General features: G+C 36.8%; 1 protein-coding gene across 1 annotated transcript in view; it reads left to right on the top strand.

The window, feature by feature from the left end:
- Positions 1-23,303, top strand: part of adcy5 (adenylate cyclase 5) — a 106,674-nt gene that overhangs the window by 54,232 nt on the left and 29,139 nt on the right. Inside the window, exons 2-8 of the mRNA XM_067408619.1 lie at positions 1,754-1,903; positions 3,883-4,004; positions 16,896-17,007; positions 18,463-18,590; positions 21,455-21,613; positions 22,424-22,565; positions 22,921-23,058. Coding sequence (XP_067264720.1) covers positions 1,754-1,903; positions 3,883-4,004; positions 16,896-17,007; positions 18,463-18,590; positions 21,455-21,613; positions 22,424-22,565; positions 22,921-23,058 — 951 coding nt within the window. The remainder of the gene's footprint in view (positions 1-1,753; positions 1,904-3,882; positions 4,005-16,895; positions 17,008-18,462; positions 18,591-21,454; positions 21,614-22,423; positions 22,566-22,920; positions 23,059-23,303) is intronic.

Here is a 23,303-nt window from a genome sequence, read left to right as displayed (position 1 = left end):
GTAAATTATTTGCTTTTATGCTTTTTTCCTGTTTGTTTTTTTATATACATGTAAGCAGGGCTTGACATTAACTTTTTTCGCTCATCAGCCACTGTGGTTTTCCAAAGTAACTAGCCACTCAGCATTTTTATTGGCCACAATTTTGATGTTGGTAAATTACATTTTATATGGTTAAAGTTGACTTTCTTATGCTTAAATTACTTTGAGTCATTTTACTTGATTTAGAAGATTTAAAACCCTTTCAAACTTTTAAATGCAGACTGACCACCCAAATCAAGATTACATTGTATATCAGCTGGTATGTGGGAAAGAGGTGGACAATATGAGCATGAGCTAGAATGAGAACAAGTTATTTGTGTTAGGCTATATAAAAGAACAAAGAAGCAAATTACAAAAACAATAGTAAATTAAAAATAATCTTTTTTCAGATACACTACGTTTATTTAACATATAGCCTACATTTATTTAACATCTTTTGTTGTTTAATTAACATTAATGATGGAAATGCCTACTTAATTGGGCTGCTGAATGCATGGACGTAACTGACGCATATCCAGTTATTACCCACGTTTACGTCCACTTAAGCCATAACCGACTGTATTCATGTGAGATACTCCACACAATGGACATTTAGACATCTGTGTGCGCGTGTATTTGACTATTCAGGCGTGAGGAGAATTGATCGCGCTCTCGACAGAGAGAGAGAGAGCGCACGTGAGAGAGCGCCTCTGTTGTGTGTCATTCAGCGCAACTCTGCCTATCCCTCCTTCACTAACTGCACGTAAATAACGAATTGTGTGATTTGGATTGTAATTTTGTGCTACGACGATCTTCGACGATCATTTGGCTGTTAACTTAAATTATATTCAACCCGCCAAAGTGTCTAGTGGGAGTGGCTGTCGTCAAGCCCTGCATGTAAGTGTTTTGACAGTGAGAATATTGTGTAAATTTGATTACTGTAAATAATTGGAGCAATGTTATTACAGCATAAATTGGTTTAATGTAACTGTATATTCCCTTCACATATTTGTTTTTTTAAATTAATTTTATTTTAGCAACCAGATATCATTTATTAGACTCAATAATACACCTCTTTGTGGATGTCTGCTTGCATAAGTAATATAAATAACACTCATAGTTTAATTTTTGAGAGCATAAACATAATGCTGGTATCACATTCACTAACCTGTTGCTCTTTAAATTTTTTGTACAAATCGGGATGTTTTTCGGCAAGATGCTTTGCCAAGTTGGATGCTCCCTTCGCTTGCGTTATTTTGTAACATATTTTGCAGATGGGCTTTGTGGTGTCCGTGGGCTTGCCCTGACTGTCGGCAATGTAAGCAAAATAATGCCATATTTTGCTTTGTGCATCTGCCGTTGCGCAGTTGACAGGAATAAACGCACTCAATGTGCCTCAGAAGCAGCGCGCTGCACACACACTTCCCCCCGCTGTTGCACATTAGGAAATACAGCTGGCACTCAAAGTACCGGTACTAATAAAATGAAGAACCGTACCGTTTTTAAAAGCAGGGTATCGCGATACCTTTCTAGTACCGGTATATCGTGCAACACTAGTTTGGACTTAAAATGAAATATCTTTTGATGACAGAATTTTCATTTTTTGGGTGAAATATCCCTTTAAGGTGTCAACACACATATCATCAATATCAATATTTAGATCTCTTAAGTATAAAGAGCTCTGTTGTCACGTTTCATATTATTTGATTTTGTATTTTGCTTCCTTTCTTCACAGCTCGTGTCCAATGTCCTGATTTTCTCCTGCACTAATATTGTTGGTGTATGCACACACTACCCAGCAGAAGGCTCACAGAGACAAGCCTTCCAGGAGACCAGAGAATGTATTCAAGCTCGTCTGCACTCTCAGAGAGAAAACCAGCAACAGGTAAGAGACCAACAGAAATCAAGAGGACTCCTGTGGCTACAGAGCATGTTTTAACTTCTTGTGTCATTCTATGTGTCTGAAAGACTTCATGCTCAGCATGAATTTCTAGGCACAGTTATATACACTACTGTTCAAAAGTATGGGGTCAGTGATCGAATAAATGCAGTGTTGGTGAGCATGAGAGACTTTTTTCATAAACATTAAATAATCTTGCCAACCCCAAATATTTGAATGGTAGTTTAGATAGACACACAGACAGACAGTGCATCTCAGTTTGTTGCGTATGGGGCTGCATAGCTGCAGACCAGTCAGGGTGCCCATGCTGACCCCTGTCCACCACCAAAAGCGCCAATAGTGGGCACATGTGCATTGATTACCTAGGGAACACATGGCACCAGGATGCACTATAGGAAGAAGGCAAGCCGGCGGAGACAGTGTGATGCTTTGGGCAATATTCTGCTGGGAAACCTTGGGTCCTGCCATCCATGTGGATGTTACTTTGGCACATACCACCTACCTAAGCATTGTTGCAGACCATGTACACCCTTTCATGGAACCGGTATTCCCTGGTGGCAGTGGCCTCTTTCAGCAGGATAATGCACCCTGCCACAAAGCAAAAATATTTCAGGAATGGTTTGAGGAGCACAACAACGAGTTTGAGGTGTTGACTTGGCCTCTAAATTCCCCAGATCTCAATCCAATCGAGCATCTGTGGGATGTGCTGAACAAACAAGCAACTTACAGAACTTAAAGGATCTGCTGCTAACATCTTGGTGCAGATACCACAGCACACCTTCAGGGGTCTAGTGGAGTCCATGCCTCGACGGGTCAGGGCTTTTTGACAGCAAAACGGGTACCAACACAATATTAGGAAGGTGGTCATAATGTTATGCCTGATCGGTGTAAAACAGAAAGATATTCATACAATTTTAAGTGCCTAGATACCATAACCGGGTAACAAAAGTACCATGATTAATACTATAGTATTCATTTAAATACCTTGGAGAACCATATGAAAACTAAATTATAATTATATTAAATTATATGAGCATGATAATCATTCAATGCAAATGTTTCCTCTAAGCTGTATGCAAGAGAAAAAAGTATGCCCAGAAGACGGACTCAAACATGTGTGAGGAAATAGCTGCAGATTTCTTAATTAATTAATGGACAGCTCTTCAGCTGGAGTCCATTCACATGTTCAGTGGTTTTCAGTATGGAACTGAAGTTATGAGAAAACCTGTGCATGGAGACATGCAGTGCTGATTAATTTGCGAGATTAGAACCACATCCCAGAACAGTTTAGAGATTCATAGTGGCACCAAAGGGAAAAAAATAATGGCTGTTTTCTCACACACAGTAGCCCACAGGGGCCATGCATCATTATTTTGACAAACATGTGATTTTTGAAGTCTTTCAAAAATAACAACATGGCCTGTAGATAACTAACCAGTATTAAATAACTATTATCCTGCCATGGTAATGTAATATTTTTTATATATGGAACATGAAATTTAGTTTGTTTGCTCATTTATTTATTGGTTCTTTTAATTTTAATTTTTTTTTTTTTTTTTTTACTGGTTATTTTACTTTATTTAATTTTAATTTATACAGTAAATAAAAACAGAAATACTGATTTAGTTACTGTATAAATTTAGATACATATATACAATTAAATAAAGTCAGTCAATTAGATTAAATAAATTAAAATCAAATAAATTAAAGGGAACATTGATCATTTTATATATACATATATTATCATAACGTTAGCATCACCATGGTACCACAGTACTAGTGGTGTAGGACTTGAGTAGAATTAATGTAATTTTCTGGAGTGTCCTTCAGTTTTCTCTATTCTTGACAGTATGGCAGAAATATTGAGATGATACCATTTCTTGATACTATGACACTGTCTTTGTTTCTTTCTTTATTTGTCTTTCCCCTCTTTTCCCCCTTACTATCACTGTCATCATTTGCAGGAACGCCTCCTCCTCTCTGTGCTTCCTCGACATGTCGCCATGGAGATGAAAGCTGACATAAATGCCAAACAAGAGGATATGATGTTCCACAAGATCTATATTCAAAAGCATGACAATGTGAGGTAAGAGCGACTCCTCAAATAGCCAGAAAAATGGCAGTCAGTGTTTGTACCTCAAAGCTCCTTTTAAAGCCCACAATAATCCTTACAGTTATTTTTACACCATTTATGTTAACACTTATTAAGGTTGAGTGCTTAACTCTGTCCCAAAACCTAGTGAGCTTCCCTCATAGACAGTTACCTTCTTTGAATTGAAAATTAAACCTCATAAGCAAACAAAATCTGCAAACAAAACCGTTAACATGTTGCTAACAAACTAACATATATATATACAAACTAAACTAACAAACTAACAACATATATATATATAATATATATATATAATGTGTTAATATATATGTTGTCTCAGATTAAATGCTGTCTTGATAAGCAGCTCACTAGGTTTTTGGAACAGAGCTTTTAAGTACCTTAAAAATCTGATAAGCATTAAATATTGCACCCTCTTGTGGATTTAGAGATGAGAACACTGGCTCATCATCTCTATCTCCAACGGACCGTCCATGCGTCATGGCAGCTCTTCTGGACATCTCCAGACACATTCCCACTCAAGTTGAATTTCCACAGAACTAGACTAGTTAGGACACTCACGATTACAAGAGGCCCGATTAGGTGTAACCTGTTGTTTCACCTCATGTTGTTCTTTGATTTGTTCTTCAACTTTAATCTTGTGAAGACTTGAGAGTTTGCTTCTGATGTACTTAACCAGTGTACTTGGTGTTAAAAGCATGTGTGTCTCAGGTCGATAACATAAGAGAACTTTGGGATCCATGTGATGAATTCTGATTCTCCACTATATTCTCCACTGTAATTCCAAATCTGGAGGGGTGAAGAGTAACTCAAGAAATAAAACGGTTTGAATGGAGGAGTTGGATTTAGCGCCAGATACTGCCTGCCACATCATATTACAGATAAAACTACAGTAGTTCACAAATATACAGAATTTTATTCCTTTTTTTCCATTTTATTTTTTATTTTATTATTTTATTTTTGGTGATCGTCAATCAGAGCTTTATGCTAACTTTTTTAACTTCATGCAACTAACAATAGAAGTACAGACAGTGATCTGCCAACTGATACTAGTGCCTATTAGAAAACAACAGTACAGAGACTTGGTGACCTCCAGTGCTTTAATGGCTGTTGGGGTTTGATACTCTCTGCCAGCCTTTTTCTATGATCGAATGGCAGATAGACTACAGCAACATGAACTTGGGGTTTGTGAGCCAGTGGGCAGCAAAACACTCCTGGCCCTTTGGGTTGTTGTCTTCAGTCGAGGGTTTGTCTGTTTTCCTTTTCCAGTAATGCCCTCACCAAACAGGCTCTATGGTCAGAGGAATTATGTAAGTGTGCAGCCAAGCGATATCTCGCTAAGTGGAATATTGATAAGCCTGTTACTAGAGAACCCAGTAGTTTAATTGCTGAGGACGGTTATATAACTATGTCTGTATTTGAATCTTTGCTCTTGAACAAAACCCACACTATAAAGGAAGAGGAAGCTGGAAGTTCTGCTGGAGGAATGAAAAATTGGACTGATCTGATTGCTGCTGTTCTTGAGTCAAAAACTCACCGATTCAGTGATCCTTTCAGAGCGTGTTTGCAGTTAACGATTCACTGAATTCACAAGTCTGACTCAAAATGAGCTAAGAACCAGGAGATCCTCTGAGCTTGAGTGCGCGTGTGACTGATGGTGTGAAAAGTAAGTTATTAATGCAGAATTCTAGGATTGATTACTGTAAATGAAAATCATACTTAGGTCACGACTGTCAGTTGTTTGTGAACAAAATGTGCTGTAAAGGGGTGAGCTGTTTAAGCCCACTGTGCATTATACCACATTTGTGCATCACCGTCTCAACGGAGCAGGTTTTAGGTTATGTTTCATTTTTTACATTAAAATAATGCAAATTAATTCCCATGCATCATCTCTGCTGTCATAGGAGTTTCAAATGATATTAGCAAGTTTGCATAGCGTTCTTGTTAAAAGTTTATGCACTTTGCCTTATGTAACGCATTGTTAGTCAAAACATAACTTGATTTGAGTACTTTGAGTACTGAGTGTTTGAGTACTGCATTTATGCATGTGTTTTAGGATTGAAATCTGTAAACATTTCTGCCAGGATATTATACTTTTTTTTTCTTTTCTTTTTTTCTACTTAATTTTGTACAAATCACTTTTGTGGAGGGAGACAGATTTGACAGGCTTTTAGACAACATATGTAGATCCAATATCATAACTATAGAATAAGCATCTGGTGAGGAGGAAAGAGCTTTAAAGTCCCCCTGTAGTCAATAATTTTATACCTTCAAACTCATATTTGATCATCAAAATGACACATTTAAACAATTTTTCCTGTGAAAAAAAAAAAAATTAGTTTATGCCTTAAAATAGCTTGAATGTAACTCTACACCCTTGCCTCAGGTAGATTTATGAATATGATAATTAGCCCCAACTCCACTCACTCGCCTGAGCTGAAGAGATCAACTTTTACTCAGCTTACTGAGGTAAACGCTGCACAATGATATCGCTTTTTACAACGCCAGACATGTAATGGTAATTATGTTAGTCTTTTGCTTGACTACATTATCAAACGGCTAATAATGTGTTGCTAATGTTACACAAGCCATGTTCCCGTTCGTGAGTCAGACAGCTGCCTTCTAACAATCAGTATCCTTAGAAACGCTTTGAACACCTTAACGTCAGTGGAGAAAGGCATATTGTTCATCATAACATCGTTATATACATCATACACCCACTATATTGCCAAATCTACCCAATTTTTTTTTTTTATATCAACAGAAAAATATACACCGGGATATTCTCTTGAGACTCTCCTGCTTCAGAGCAGTCATGGTTAATGATATACTAAAGCCCGCCGGCACGTTGACATAATTGATTACTAGGTAGTTTGTGACGTCAGAAACACCAGCGATTTCAAACTGCGGGTCTTTTTTTTTTTTTTTTTTTTTTTACTGAAGTTTTAAAGAGAAAATACTCAGCAATGGTCTTGACTTTTGAATTTGCACATGGTTTGTCTTAAAGCATATTAAAAACCACATAGATATATAAACATTAAAAACTTGATTTTCACCACAGGGGAACTTTAAGGAAGCAGTCTTGTTTAGAACAGGTAAAATAAAGTGCAGGTAGTATGAACTATGGTTTTCCGATCTGAGTCAGAATTGATGGGTAGATGGGTAGGAAAGCAGCAGCCCTTGCAGTTTCAGAGGTGAGGGATCAAGAGGTCAGACTTCTCAAGCAGTGACCCTTGATGGATTTAAAGGGGCCATGTTATATAAGCAGGAAGTGTGACTTCATGCAAAATTCCTTTCAGCGCTTTTCTTTTTTGGATGAAGTGGTTTTTAATGCTGATGTCCCTCAGCAAACTGTTGCTGACCCACTACATACCCCACTTATTAAACTTCCTGCCATTTTATTATGTAATTTCCCTGTCAACACTTTGCTATTCTGGCTCTCAAGGTAATTTGGTATGTTCAGAAAGCACCTACATTTGACCTTAGGGTTGCTGTCACCACAAATCCATTAACAAGAACTATTGTTTTGTCCCCAACGAGACAATATATATCTCACCAGCTTCTATGAGAATAATACTTTCTACTTAATACTTTTATTCAGCAAGGACACATTAATTTGATCAAAAGTGACAGTAAAGACTTAATTTCTATTTCAAATAAATGCTGTTCTATTGAACGGTCTGTTAATCATAGAATCCTTAAATAATTTTGTATTATGGTTTCTACAAAAACTATTAAGCAGCACAACTGTTTTCAACATTGATAATAATAAGAAGAACTGTTTCCTGAGCAGCAAATCATCATATTAGAATGATTTCTGAAGGATCATGTGACACTGAAGACTGGAATAACAGCTGCTGAAATTTTTCACAATTTTACAGTTTTTACTTCCTTTTTAATCAAATAAATGCAGAATTAAAGAGCATAAGAGACTTCCTTCAAAAGCATTAAAAAAAATCATACCAACCCCAAACTTTAAATTATACATATATATAATATTATATATATATATATATATATATAATATTATATATATATATATATATATATATATATATATATATATATATATATATATATATATATATATATATATATATATATATATATATATATATATATATATATATATATATATATATATATATATATATATATATATATATATATATATATATATATATATATATATATATATATATATATATATATATATATATATATATATATATATATATATATATACAGCTATGTAAAAAATTAAGAGAATTTTTTCCATGGCTATATATATAAAACATACATTTAATTTGTTGTTTTAAATGTACTTTAATCGTTGTTATTAGCGACACCGGTGGCCATTAAGTGAAATGCAGCAACTCATACACACAGGAGACAAAACATGATTCAAGGCCCCGATGTACTCACGGCGAAGTTCTTTTCTTTGTTTAGAAGTAAAAAGAAGTTTGAAATACCTATGCAGCAGTATACTGTTAACGAACTTCCCGATGCCGTCCACGCTGCTGAGAGGGACGTTTAGATGAATATATAAATCCTGTGTTGTCTGCTTTCTTCTCAATATAAACACAACAAAAATGACAGCAGTGAGAAAGCAGCAGTTAAGAAAGCATCAGATCATAGTGATTATGGATATGTTTGCACCAGCTCTGCAATTCACTGGCATCACATTGACAGATGAGGTAATTAAAATCAAACTGTCATAACAGTGTAATTTTAAAGTATATTTGAGACTAAAGACTACAGTATATAGATCTGTCTATGTCAGACTATGGTTTGAGTTAATCCCTTTTCTTTGCATGACACATTGACTTTACAGTACACGGAATAGCTCTTTCATCAAATAAGCTTTCATTTCATGTGTCATAAGAATGTAAGAAAGGCTCAAAAATCAGTCCACATGCTTTCATAGACAACCTAGGAATCCAGGAAGGTTTCGTTTCAAGCTGTTCGCACATTGTCAATAAAAAAGAGATAAATACATGAAATTTCGTACATATACAAATGAATGCGAATTTCCAAATTATTTTTCTCTAGGCATTTAACCACAGCTATTTTCCTTTATGATTGTCATTGCTGGTCTCCAGAAAGCTGACAGTCTAGGCAGTCTTTCTTCTAGGGTGCACTGGATTTGATTTAATACTAATATGCCTCATGTTTACATGCTAAAAGCCCTAGATTACCAGCACCTAATAAAGGACCCAGAGTGTGTTTGTAATAGACAGCAGAAATACTCCAGAGGCCATAATGCGTTTGGATTTTCTTTATAGAGCCGTCCTGCCATTGTGCCACACTGCAGCGACATTTTTGTGTCCAGGCTGCAGGGAGCTGATGAGTCACCTCCGTGTTAACGATTAAATGAGGTTTAAAGATCCGTCTGAGATGCGCGCAGCAGCCCAGACGCTCCAGGCCTGCCTTCAGAGAGCACTGCACTCTGTCTACTTTCAGAGTCAACTAACCTTAATCCACCCACCCAGGGGAGGCCTTTTATTTGAGGTTTTATATATAGCAACTCTAATAGATCCGTCAGCTATATAAAAACCTTTGATCTGTGACTAATGTACGTGTTTCAGCATGCTATATTGCATAAAGGAAGGTTCTGAATGTAGACTGTGTTTTTGTGTTGTTAGTTATCTGTGGATTTTTAAAAAGCTAGTTCACCCAAAATCAGTATTCTTAGAATTAAAATATCTTCAAAAAGTTGATTTATTTTACTAATTCCATTCAAAAAGTGAAACTTGCATATTATATTCATTCATTACACACAGACTGATATATTTCAAATGTTTATTTCTTTTCATTTTGATGATTATAACATCTAATATATATATATACATACATATACATTCACATATGTATGTGTGTGTGTGTGTATAAAATATATATAAGTAGTAGTTCATTCAAAAATGAAAATTCTTTCATCATTTACTCACCCTCATGTCATTCCAAAAGATATTTTGAAAAATGTCTGTGAATAAGTTTTTGGGTAAACTGTTGCTTTAAATCTGCCTTAAATTGTATTTCTAATGTGTTTATTTTTAGTTATCATGATTATCATTTGTCTTTTTGAGAAACAGTTATGAATGTCTCCTATGACAAATTGCACATATCGAGGCAACATTCCTTTTTCCTTTTTTAACCATGGAAACAAAAACAAAAAAAGGAACGGTTATTGTATTTTTAAATGCTATGTTGAATACCAAAATTTAAATTAAAACTGTATACACAAATTGAATGCGCACAAAATAAAATGGTGACTTTTTTTTTATTACATTTTGCATCTTTATAAACCAAAATTAACAGATTAATGTCGAAAAAATATAAATTTACAAGTTTTCTTTTGTTAAATTGTTGTTTCTCCCACACTTTCGAGAGCCATTACTTTGAAACCATGATAATACATGACTTGTATTGCAGAACACCTGTACCAACATGATAATGAGTAAGATTGCTCCCCTCTAGTTCCCATTAAAAAGTCAACCCATTGTCACTCATGTGGGGCCCAATACCCAGGCAAAATGCTGTCACTATACTGATGGCAACATGCCTGCTGCAACGCGGGACATTCTTAAAAGCACTTAACGTGAAAAACGCTTAATGTACTAAGACAGGGATATTGGAGGCCTACATTCAGTAGCCTACACACCTTATTACTGTAATAAAGCATATGTACGCAATTAATTAGCCTACAAGTTAAGCATTTTCCTAAAATGCCATTATAAAAAGAAAACGCTCAATGCATCAAGACAGTGATAATAAAAGACGAATCTGTATAATCATTATTAATAAAGCAGCCTTCTATGTAGACAGATCAGGCCGAATATGAACATGTATTAAGACAGTGATATTAAAAGATTCAGTATAGCCTACACCTTGTTAATAAAGCATACTATGTACAGACATGCTGATGCAGACACGTTAAGCATTGTTTCAGTAGGCTACATTAAGCCATGTAAAGCGTTTTAGAATGTCCCAGCGACACGGCCGTAATGCATTGCTTTCAGTGAGATTTGAGAAATATTTAATGTCAAAACTCACTGAAGCAGGGGGCATAGGAATTTTGTCTTCATGAAAATTACAGTGCTCAGCGTAAATTAGTACTCTCTAAATGTGAATCTCAATGAACACAAAAACAATTTCCAAAATGTTGACAAGACTAAGTTTAATATAACTAATAACTAATAAACTAATTTATAGAATGAAAGTAAGGTTAATAATATAACTTGGATTACACATTTTTTCAGTTTTACTCAAATTAGGGTGATGCAAAAATGAGTACACCCCACAACACAACAAAAACTACTACATCTAGTACTTTGTATGGCCTCCATGATTTTTAATGACAGCACCAAGTTCTAGGCATGGAATGAACAAGTTGGCGACATTTTGCAACATCTATCTTCTATCTATCTTTCCATTCTTCGAGAATGACCTCTTTTATAGACTGGATGCTGGATGGAGAGTGATGCTCAACTTGTCTCTTCAGAATTCCCCATAGGTGTTCGATTGGGTTCAGATCAGGAGCCACTGAATCACTTTCACCCTGTTCTTCTTCAGAAATCCAACAGTGGCCTTAGATGTGTGTTTAGGATCATTGTCATGTTGGAAATGTGCACAACGACCAAGGGCATGGAGTGATGGCAGCATCTTTGAATTCATGATCTGTGAATTCATGAAGCCATCAATGAAATGCAGCTCCCCGACACCAGCAGCACTCATGCAGCCCCACATAAGGACACTGCCACCACCATGTTTCACTGTAGGCACCATGCATTTATCTTTGTATTCCTCACCTTCACGACAACATACAGTTCTGAAGCCATCCATTCTAAAAACATTTATCTTGGTCTCATCACTCCAGAGTATAGAGTCTCAGTAGTCTTCATCTTTGTCAGCATGGGCCCTGGCAAATTGTAGGTGGGTTTTTTTGTGCCTGGGCTTTAGGAGAGGCTTCTTTCGTGGGCGGCACCCATGCATGCCTTTCCTCTGCAGTGTACGCCGTATTGTGTCACGGGAAATAGTCACCCCAGTTTGGCTTTCTACTTCTTTAGATAACTGCAGTGAACTTGCATGCTGATTTTCTCCAACCCTTCTCATCAGAAGACACTCTTGTCGAGGTGTTAACTTCCGTGGATGACCTGGACGTCTCTGTGAGATGGTTGCAGTTCCATTTTTTTTCAATTTTTGTACCACTTTTGCTTTGCTCCAGAGACTTTCAGTGGGGTGTACTCATTTTTGCATCACCCTAATTTGAGTAAAACTGAAAAATTTGTTCTCTAAGTTATATTATTAACCTTACTTTAAAACTTAGTCTTTTCAACATTTTGGAAATTGTTTTTGTTCATAGAGATATTGTTTAAAATGTTACTTTTCAAAGGGGGTGTACTCATTTATGCTGAGCACTGTATATATTGGGGTATAATTTTGTCATCATGACCCATGTTGGGGTAAGCTATTTTCAATTTGAACATCTAGCATAGCTATAGTCTATAGTGACTCCTAAACCTTTACAATTTATTGATATAAAACAATATAAAACACCTAACAGCCAGACAAAAAAGTCACAGTAATTTAGAAGTCGTCTTTATTCATAAAAGTGAAAAGCAAAGGGACGGGATCGAAAACACAAGCTCGATAATGTTGGAGCGCTAATCAAGAGGCTAAGTAGAAATGGCCATGTTTAGGTTGCAATATAAATGTAAAAAAGCCAGTAGAGGGCGTTTTTAGCATCTGTGTATTGACGCAAAAGACCTATAAATTAAATTTAACATATTTATATATTAAACAAGTTTCATTGTTCAGACAGCTCATAAGAGACTTGTGTATCGACAACAAATTCTTTGTATGCTCATGCATACTAAGCCAATAAAGTTAATTCAATGTACATTTGTGTAATGCTTTTGTTTTGTTTTTGATCAGGGCTGTTGGAATGAGATATTCCTGTCCTTCATCTTTGTCAGCTTTCAGACAGCTTTCAGTCTCTAATGACAGGATTTCATTTCATGATGCTCTTTGTACACTTGATTTACGAACAAAGAAGTGGCATCATTAATTCACTATGGTGTATTGACATCATCGAGTAGGAAGTGGGCTAAATGTAGCTAGAGGTTTTGTTGTCCTTTTGTGCATTGAATCATATCATATAACCGACAGGGGCATGTTAAGGGACACAAATCAATTCCAATAATTCAAATAATCTAATCTGTATAATTAAATCCAACAAAAAAATCAATTTGAAAATTTGTATCATTAGAAAGTGAGTGAAAGTGGTCTGAAATACACTCAGTGCTAAATAATTGCTTGTGCTTGCTTACTATTTCTCATACTTAGTTAGAGATTTGAGCAAACATATCTTAGGATCAATTGCTTTGTTTTATTTCTCATTTGTACTTTGGATTTTATTTACTAAATACAAAAAAAATTTTTATATATATATATATATATATATATATATATATATATGTAAATATTTAATGACCTCAGTCATGTAACTCATCTGCACTATTTGTTGTAAGGACATAAATTATACCACTGTCACAGACACATCAGGTTCCAACCTCCACCAATCACAACGCACGCCATCTCCCGAGTACTGATCACCGCCACCTGCACCTCATTACCTCACTCATCATCACCAGTATAAAGCACACACAGCACTACTTGTCCGGTCTCGTTCGCATATACCCAGTGTGATGCTTACCTCAAGGACTACTCTTCATATACTTACCTGTCTCCAGCGTGTGTGTGTGTGTGTGTGTGTGTGTGTGTGTGTGTGTGTGTGTGTGTGTGTGTGTGTGTGTGTGTGTGTGTGTGTGTGTGTGTGTGTGTGTGCGTGTGCGTGTGCGTGTGCGTGTGTGTGTGTGCTTTTGTTTATATTACATTGTGGGGACCAAATGTCCCCATGATGTAATATAAACCTGAGTTCACCTACATCGTGGGGACCAGCCAGCGGTCCCCACAATGTAAATGGGTTTATAAATCATATAGAATGAGTTTTTGTGAAAAAGTAAAAGTTTGCACAGTTTCCTGTGAGGGTTAGGTTTAGGGGTAGGGGCAGGGTAGGGGGATAGAATGTACAGTTTGTTCAGTGTAAAATGCATTGAAGTCTATGGAAAGTCCCCACAATTCACAAAAACAAACATGTGTGTGTGTGTGTGTGTGTGTGTGTGTGTGTGTGTGTGTGTGTGTGTGTGTGTGTGTGTGTGTACCAACTCCATTGTTCTCCAGCGATCTCCAGTCTTCAGCATTACTCCAACTACAAAAGAAAGGACAGTAATTATCTCATTCATATCTACTCCACGAATTCCAAGTATCTGTTCACTCACCTGTTTCATCCATTTGCTCTGCTGTGGTTAAATAAACTCTACATTACCTATTATGTCTGTGTCCGTCTCCAGTGTACTGTAACAACCACAAATTGAAGACCATTATCCAAAAAAATCCCAAAACATTTTTTTTTTTGGTTTAATACGATTTTTTTCTTATTTATAATATTATAATATTAAAATTTCTGTAGGGTCATTAAATGTCTAAAAACCTCTTTAGATCAGCTGTTTTAAGATGGTTAAGCTACTATTCTAGCTGAATTTGAAACCTCTAAGTGTTTTAAGGATTAGTTCACTTTCACATGAAATTCAACCTACGCTTTACTCACCCTCAAGCCATCCTAGGTGTATATGACTTTCTTCTTTCTGATGAACACAATCAGAGATATATTAATTAATATCCTGACGCATCCGAGCTTTATAATGGCAGTGAATGGGAACAACGAGTATGAGCTGAAGAAAGTGTCTCCATCCACATCCATCCATATTTAACAAGTTAAGTAGTAGTATATCTAGCTTCCGCCAGACCACCTTCCATATTCTACTTACGAAGAAAGTGTAAAACTCTCGCAGTTCAAACATCTTACTCTACGTCCTACGCCTTCCCATTTAATTTATGGAAAAAGCTAAACTGACATGATGCCAGTTCCATTTTTTTCGTAATTTGAATATGGAAGGCAGTCTGGCAGAAGCTAGATATTTTACTTCATGACTTTTTTTATATATATATATCCCGCTCACTGCCATTATAAAGCTTGGATGCGTCAGGATATATATTAATATTTCTCAGATTGTGTTCATCAGAAAGAAGAAAGTCATATACACCTAGGATGGCTTGAGGGTGAGTAAAGCTTGGGCTAATTTTCATTTGAAAGTGAACTAATCCTTTAATTGAGGTTTGAAGGGTCTTTTTCGAAAAATGTGTAGGTCTGGAGTGTCAAAGTTCACTCAATGATTGACTGAAAGTCATTAAGCAGGCTTTTTTTTTTTTCTTTTTTTTTTCTTCCAAGCAGCTTGTGTACCTCAGAAGGGTGTGGCAATCATCACATGAGAAGAGTATGTTGTTTGAGAACAGCCTCCCTTCTGGGCCCCTTTTAAACATTTCTGGAAATTGTCTTTTGATATTGAGTCTGAATGGAGGGTTCACGCTCACCGGATCCCGGGCATCAGTCAAACCTCGATGTCTTCCTACTGTCACGCTAGCTTGAGTGTCAGACCAGCCCTGAGCTGTTTGAAATAAAGCTAGATCAATGTCAGCATTTGGTAAAAGCTCTCTAGATGAATATTGAATGGGAAAAGTCATTACAGCCCACAAGGTTTTTGTTTTGTCTTTCATTCAAGGTGCACAAAGAAGAGCCATATCTGTTACCGGCTCCCACAAGGGAATATCGTGCTTTATTCACTTTCTTGTCTCTGTAGGCCCAACATTCTCTTAATGTGATTGTCATCTATTGCTATAGAGAGTGCGCTCTCCCAAACAAACCTGTCTGCTTTGCCATTGGCATGGTAATGGAGCTGTGATGCTGGGATCACATTAGTTAGCTTATATTGTATCTATGTAAAGTCTGCCCCGCAAATGGTCAATTGAAATGAATAGCTGTGGGCGAGGGTTTCAACTGTCAGCCAGGTATCCGTAGCAACCATGTAATATAGGTGAATGTGCACTGCACTGATGTGTGGGGATGAGAGCCCGAGATGATTAATGAGAATGACCTGATTTTTCACTGGGTTTATTTATTTGGCAAATGCTTTTAACCACAATGATGACGGTGTATACGTTTATATATACATGTATATACATATATATTAGGGGTGCAAGGGTACGCGTAATCGTACCGAACTGTTCACGGGGCAAATTGCAAATGGAAGTGGTGTAATTTCCTCATTATCTTCAGCTGGTATGTTCCTGTGACAGCGCAGCACAGTGTCAGTCAGCAGATGTCGCTGTTTTAACGGCATAATACTTTTTTTCTTTTTTTAGCCTAACTGTTGCAAATAAACAACATACATTAGGTTAATAAAATGTATATTTTTAAAATGTTTTTTAAATTATGCTATATAAAATATATAAGAAATAATATATATAAAACTTTTAAAAATATAAAATGTATATTTATTTATGACGGCGCTGCGCTGTCACAGGAACATCCCAGCTGAAGATAATGAGGAAATTACACCGCTCCCTTTGCCAAGTGCATTCTAAATGGCTACATACGGCACGCGCGTACACTGCTCACTTCAAAGTCACCACTTTGAGGGAGTAGGACATAGGGCTGATCACTTCCATTTGGAATTTGCCCCGTGAACCGAATAAGCATACCATTGCACCCCTTAAAGTGAAAATAAATGATGATGGCATGGTTAAAAAAAGTTTCAAGACAGATCTACTGAGACCTTCATATGACAACAAGAAAAACACTGAAATCTGTTTTCATAAAAATGAACACCTAAGATATACCAGTGCCTATAGCTGACGAAACCTCAAACTTTAATATTTCTCTCTCTCTCTCTCTCTCTCTCTCTGCAGTATCCTCTTTGCCGACATTGAGGGCTTCACCAGTCTGGCTTCCCAATGTACTGCCCAGGAGTTAGTGATGACCCTCAACGAGCTCTTCGCACGATTCGACAAACTAGCTGCCGTAAGTGTCCATAGAACAGCCTACGTCCTCAGCCAAACAGTGCTTTTTTATAGCAAAACACGGTGGCAAACTGAGATGCAATCATATTAATTCTGCTTGCATCCCACTCACACAGCTGACTGGGATAGACAGGCCCTCCCTCCTGTCAGATGATTGTTTGCGATCATTCTTCGCACACTGAGCTTCCCGCTGTTTTCCAACCCAACTATCTCCTCGTTATCTCCACCAGTGGTGGTGACTCATCACAGCCAAGTTGCCATGCCTTTGTGCACGTATACTCTGCTGCTGCAGAGAGATGTCGCTCAAAGGGAAACCATCTGGTGTCTCTTCAGATGTTTGCACACTTCCCAAAACCTTCGAGCGAAGACACAAAAAAATATGCACGCGCACTTCGCCCTGATGATCAACAATAGAGGTTGTTGTACAGGCTGTGGGTTAAATCGAGGCATGCACTGGGGTGACATTCAGGTGGCTGTCATAAGACCTGGGCCTGCTGCCTTGAGTCCTGTGCCCAGCCCAAGGCTTCCTCCTCTGCTCTCCACTGGTTTCTTCTCTACTGTTGTGATGACTTACTAACTAACATACCTATAGGACTCCAATAACAATGCATAGTTCACTCAAAAAATGAGATTTCTGTCATTATGTTTTCAACCTTATGTTGTTTCAAACCTTCCTTCCTTCCTTCCTTCCTTCCTTCCTTCCTTCCTTCCTTCCTTCCTTCCTTCCTTCCTTCCTTCCTTCCTTCCTTCCTTCCTTCCTTCCTTACAATGTTCGAAGAACATTACTGGAAAAATTACTGGAGGTTTCAAGAAGAATTCAAAAAGAATGCAAAAAAACATAAAAGCATCATATATGCTATATTACGCTGTGTTTTATCATATCATGCCTTACAATTAACAAATAATGACAGAATTTTATTTTTATTATTTCTAATATATTGCCTTTGTTGAGCTTTCTGTTGAGACTACTCATGTTTTCCAAGCAAAATATCTGGACAAATTGGATTGGATTTTTGAATTCATGGAAGTGGGATTCCAAACTTACAACATAAAAATACATGGTAGACACAGATTAAAAGCTGACCTTTTTTTGTAAGCCATTCAGGAACAGTCATTTGGGGTTTTAAGTTTGTTTTGTCTTCATAAATCATATAAATCCCTATGAAAATCCACATCCTTAAAAGGACAAATCATGTACGGTATGTGAAGGGGCTTTAATGTGGGGAAAGGCTATATATGTAACACATTCCCCATATGAGATATCCAGTATCACATCCTAATGGCAACTATTCAATTATTTCACCTTTGAGTGAAAAGTTTTATAGAAACTAATGAATACATAGTGAACTACAGCAGCTCAAACAGCTGAAATTTGATTTTTAGGATTTATTGTTGATCCCGTTTATACCAGCCAGATCTATGTTACACTGTTTGGTCATTCTCTGTGTGTCTGTAGGAGAATCACTGTCTGCGGATTAAGATCCTGGGCGACTGCTACTATTGCGTGTCGGGGCTGCCCGAGGCCCGTGCCGACCATGCGCACTGCTGCGTGGAGATGGGTGTGGACATGATCGAAGCAATCTCGTGAGTATTACAGTGTTGCTTCTGTTCATCAGACAGGAACAGCAAGGCTTTTGTGTCTTGTTTTAAATGCCTCCTGGGAGATACAAGGGAGATGCTATGGTGAATAAGAACCTCGCACTTTCCATGAATATACATATGTATATATTGATGTGCCATACAAATCTCTCATTATTATCACATTTTACTATAATAATATAATAGTTCAGTTTTCTCCCTTAAAATGTACTTCAGCCGGGATATTTAGAGGAGATACTATGTTGAATCACGGCCTATGGAATCTTGTAGTTTATAATGGTTTTAGAACATTAAGGGTTAGTTCACCCAAAAATTTAAATTTTGTCATTAATTACTCACCCTCGTGTCTTTCCAAACCCGTAAGACTTTTGTTCATCTTCGGAACATATATGTAGATTATTTTACTAATTTGAGAGATTTCTGTCCCTCCATTGACAGTCCACATAACTACCAATGAACTATTAAAAAGTTCATAAAGAGATCATAAAACTAATCCATATGAGTTGAGCAGTTTAGTCCAAATTTTCTGAAGAGACACGATCGCTTTATATGATGAACAGATTTAATGTAGGCTTTTATTCACATTTAAACGTTCATCAGATATGGTAAACGGAAGCTCAATCATGTTAACTTGACGTATGAAAACCAATGAGGTTCATTCTCATGTGTTACACAGCACATTTGAGCTTCCGCAAGAACCAATGAAGTTTGCTCTCGCGCTTCAAGCAGGTTCAGTTTGTTCGCTGATCAGAGTTTATATATATAAACTTTGATAAAAGCCTAAATTCAGTCTGTTCATCATATAAACCGATTGTGTCTCTTCAGAGAAATTGTACTAAACCGCTCAATTCATAAAATATGACAAGATCTCAGAGTTAAACTGTCAGAAAAAATGTATCTTAATTATGTCAGGTAACACTTAAGCAAAACATGGTCAGGTCAAAGTGTCAATTTTTGTCTGTTTTACTGGTAGTCCATTGTATTTCATAAAGCCAAAAATATGTATCAATGCAACTTGAGACATGGAAGTAAATTTTCAGTACATAAAGCCTTCCTTCCAGCGGAAAAAATAGTCCCTGACCGTGAACAGCAACAGAAGTTACATTATTACGCCATTACATGGCAGCAAAGACTGTCTTTATGAATGTGACAGTCAGTAGCGAAGACTTTTACATCGAAAACTCTGAATTGTTGTGAACATGTAACAAGACACAACTGACAAATGCTTTGACTAGCGCTGTCAGTCATGGGAAAACCCCTTAACTGTTAAAAGGACAAGATAGTACATCAGACATTTAAACAGATTTTTATTATAAACATAGGACTGACCTGAAGGAAAATGCTACATCTGAATGCAGGTAATAAACTTGCTCATTTGATCTCTTTCTCACAACACTCTTCTACATAATACAGTAAGCTTTAATGAACATTATTAATTGAGAACATACAAGAGTGGTCGCTAAGGGTGTTGTGTAGTGATACACAGAACCGTTGGGTGAAGCGGTCATAGCTGTTTTATCATGATTAAAACACAGCTATTGACCAATTAGAATCAAGGACAGGAACTAACCATTTTTTATTATTTTTATATATATATATATATAAAATATTATTATTATTATTATTATTATTATTATTATTATTATTATTAAATAGTTTAAGTAATTTTAAATAAATGTTTAAATATTCATTAAAATATTTTTATTTAACTAATCAGAGTGCTTTTTTTTTTAACTATGTTAACCATTCTTTTACTATTTATTTTATAATTGATTTAATTATATCATTTTTTTCGTATGTTTTCCTTTTAAATTTGATCTATTTCGTGTTGATATTTATTTCTGAAAAATTGTAAATTCCTATATATATTTCCAGTCTTTTTTATTGGCATTTTGTCAGAAATGTAAGAAATATTTTGTCCCCTGTTCATGAAAAGTGAGGCTATTACTGGACCGTATGAAGGTTCACAGAAAGGCTGAGCTGAGAGAGAACACTTAATCTTATTTACCTGCTTTACTAATCGTGACTAAATTGTTATAAGCATTACGTTTTGTTTTTTTCTAGAAACTTTGAATTACCCTCTGTGGGTCTTTTCTGCTCTTCTAATTGGTCAGGTCAGTCATCTCTTAATTGAGTTGTTTCCAAGTTATTTGTCTTGCGTGCGTGTGGACGTGTCCACAGGCCTGACTTCTCTAATGTTCAGTCTCTCTGAGCAGTTGTTTGTTAAGGCAGGAATGGCGGTGACTGGCTTTCTGCTCCAATGAGCACGTGTCTGTGTTTCTCTGAGCTGAAGCCAGCCGCCCCAGTGCCCCATCACAGGACGAGACTATTTTCCGCAGACTTGCCTGTCACCCTCAATGTTCAAAGGAGTTTGATGGCTTGTTTGCCACGTGACGTTGGGATCAGAATGTGCTGTTAACTTGTTGATGTGCTGAGTGGAAAGGTGCATTTCAGGGAGCGCTAATCCACCTTAGGACTTTTTCATAAAGGTATAAAGTGAGATGAAATGTGTTAATGGGTAAGGTTATGTATTATATCGTATATTAAAATGGTAGCTGTGGGATAAAGTGTGTCAAGGTCCAAATGTAGGAAATACTGGTAAATTGGTCACATTCAAAAGGGTAAAGCTAGCAAAGAAAAGAATTCACCACTATTCAAAGAATAGATAGAGAGATAGATGCTTCAACAGTTTACATGTAAACAACTTTCACAGTTCTTTCTAGTACCACTTGAAGTTTAATATCACCTTAAGAGTTCAAATTTAGCATATTGGTGATGCATGATATAAAAATATATGATTCACAAAATTAACAGCAGGTATATCTACGTTTTCTGTCTTTGTTCTCCAGGTTGGTGAGGGAAGTCACTGGCGTCAACGTCAACATGCGTGTGGGTATACACAGCGGGCGTGTCCACTGCGGGGTGCTGGGATTAAGAAAGTGGCAGTTTGATGTCTGGTCCAATGATGTCACCTTGGCCAATCACATGGAAGCTGGGGGCAAAGCAGGGTGGGTTCATGAAGTTTGGATTTTTTTTTGGGGGGGGAGGCTCACATGAGCCTCCTCACTTTTAAAATCTGAAAATGTTTTTAATCAATTGTTCAAAAAGTAATATCGCCATCTAAGTGCATTGAAGGTTCTATATCTTGTGCGTTTTTCTCTTACTGACCCAAACTTGTCAACAAGGCTACTTTACATGAATACAAGTGCATTAGCAGGAAGTTGCTGATCGCAGGTGTTTGATTTGTTAGATGAGGTCATCATGATAAGGCTGAAACCAGCACCAGTGCAAGTAGGCTTTGACTATTTAATTTTACTTAACATTATTTTATTTATGCGCTCTATTGACAAGGACTTTTTGAAGGATATTTGTTTACTTATGGCCTTTTTGTGCACTTCAGCTTAACTGCGACTTGAGAGTTTGTAGATGTTTAAGAGGCTGTTGTGTCGATCTTGATATATTGCAATATTGAGGTGTTCAATTTTATTTATTTTTTAAATAAATATGATTTCTCATCTTACAAATCAATTGTTTCTTATTTTCACCGTCTTCGTCTCTCAGATGTTGAGGACTACTGCATCTTTGAGCCTACATTCAGTATGAGTAAAATACTTAAGTACTGTTAAAATCAGATACTCTAAGACTTTTACTCAAGTTGTATTAGAGTTGGTGACTTGTAAATTGTAATAGAGTAATTTTTGCTGTAAGGTATCAGTACTTTTACTCAACTATGGTTTTCAGGTACTCTTTACACCTCTGAGTTCAGGGCAACTTCCTGTCTACATTATGCAACAAGAAAGTTGTTTTTATCATCTCAGGCGTATCCATATCACTAAGGCCACTCTGAATTACCTAAATGGGGATTATGATGTGGAACCTGGATTTGGTGGAGAAAGAAACGTCTATCTCAAGAAGCACAACATTGAAACCTACCTCATTGTGGGCTGCAGTCAGAAGCGGGTGAGACCTTTTGTTTTTCCTCATCTGCAAATCATATCAGTTCAGTTTTATAATAAATTCAGGTGAATTAATACATTTAAGAGTGTCCTTTCTTGTGTTTTAAATCACACATTAAATATTGTAACCTAAGACTTGTTCAACAAGCTCTGTTAATATTCACATCCTTTTAAAGCAGAAACACCTAGTGCTCAACAATAGCATGACTCACATGATGCAGGGCAGTAGATGAATGCAAATGAGCTGGCTACCTAGATAAATTCAGGGAAACGTGACGTCAAAAGACAAGCTAGTTAATGACTATGACATTAAAAGCACGGACCGTAATACTGCGTTGGTTTTATATTTCTCTTCACAGAAAGAGGAAAAGGCTATGATTGCTAAGATGAACCGGCAACGCACCAACTCGGTCACTCATAATAGCACTCACTGGACCGACCGGCCCTTCTACAATCACCTGGGTGGCAATCAGGTTTCCAAGGAGATGAAGAGGATGGTGAGGAAGCTACACTTTTGAAAGGGCCGCATTAACAACCCTTGTAGGATTAGAACATTATCTGAGTGCTGAAAAACAGTTGGTTTGCATTTACTCTAATTGCCATGTCTAAAACCCATTACCGCCTCTGTTGGAGGATAAGGCCTTTGACAGGGGAGGCTTTTTGTACCATGTGTTAACTAAGCCAAAACAATCCCAAGGACATTGCTTTAGGGCCACATGTAAAGGACCTTCTGCCCTTTGTG

The sequence above is a fragment of the Chanodichthys erythropterus genome, chromosome 14, assembly GCF_024489055.1.
Source record: "Chanodichthys erythropterus isolate Z2021 chromosome 14, ASM2448905v1, whole genome shotgun sequence".
Classification (NCBI taxonomy): Eukaryota; Metazoa; Chordata; class Actinopteri; order Cypriniformes; family Xenocyprididae; genus Chanodichthys; species Chanodichthys erythropterus.
Note: the sequence above shows the minus strand (reverse complement) of the source record. Positions and strands in the feature narration are given on the sequence as shown.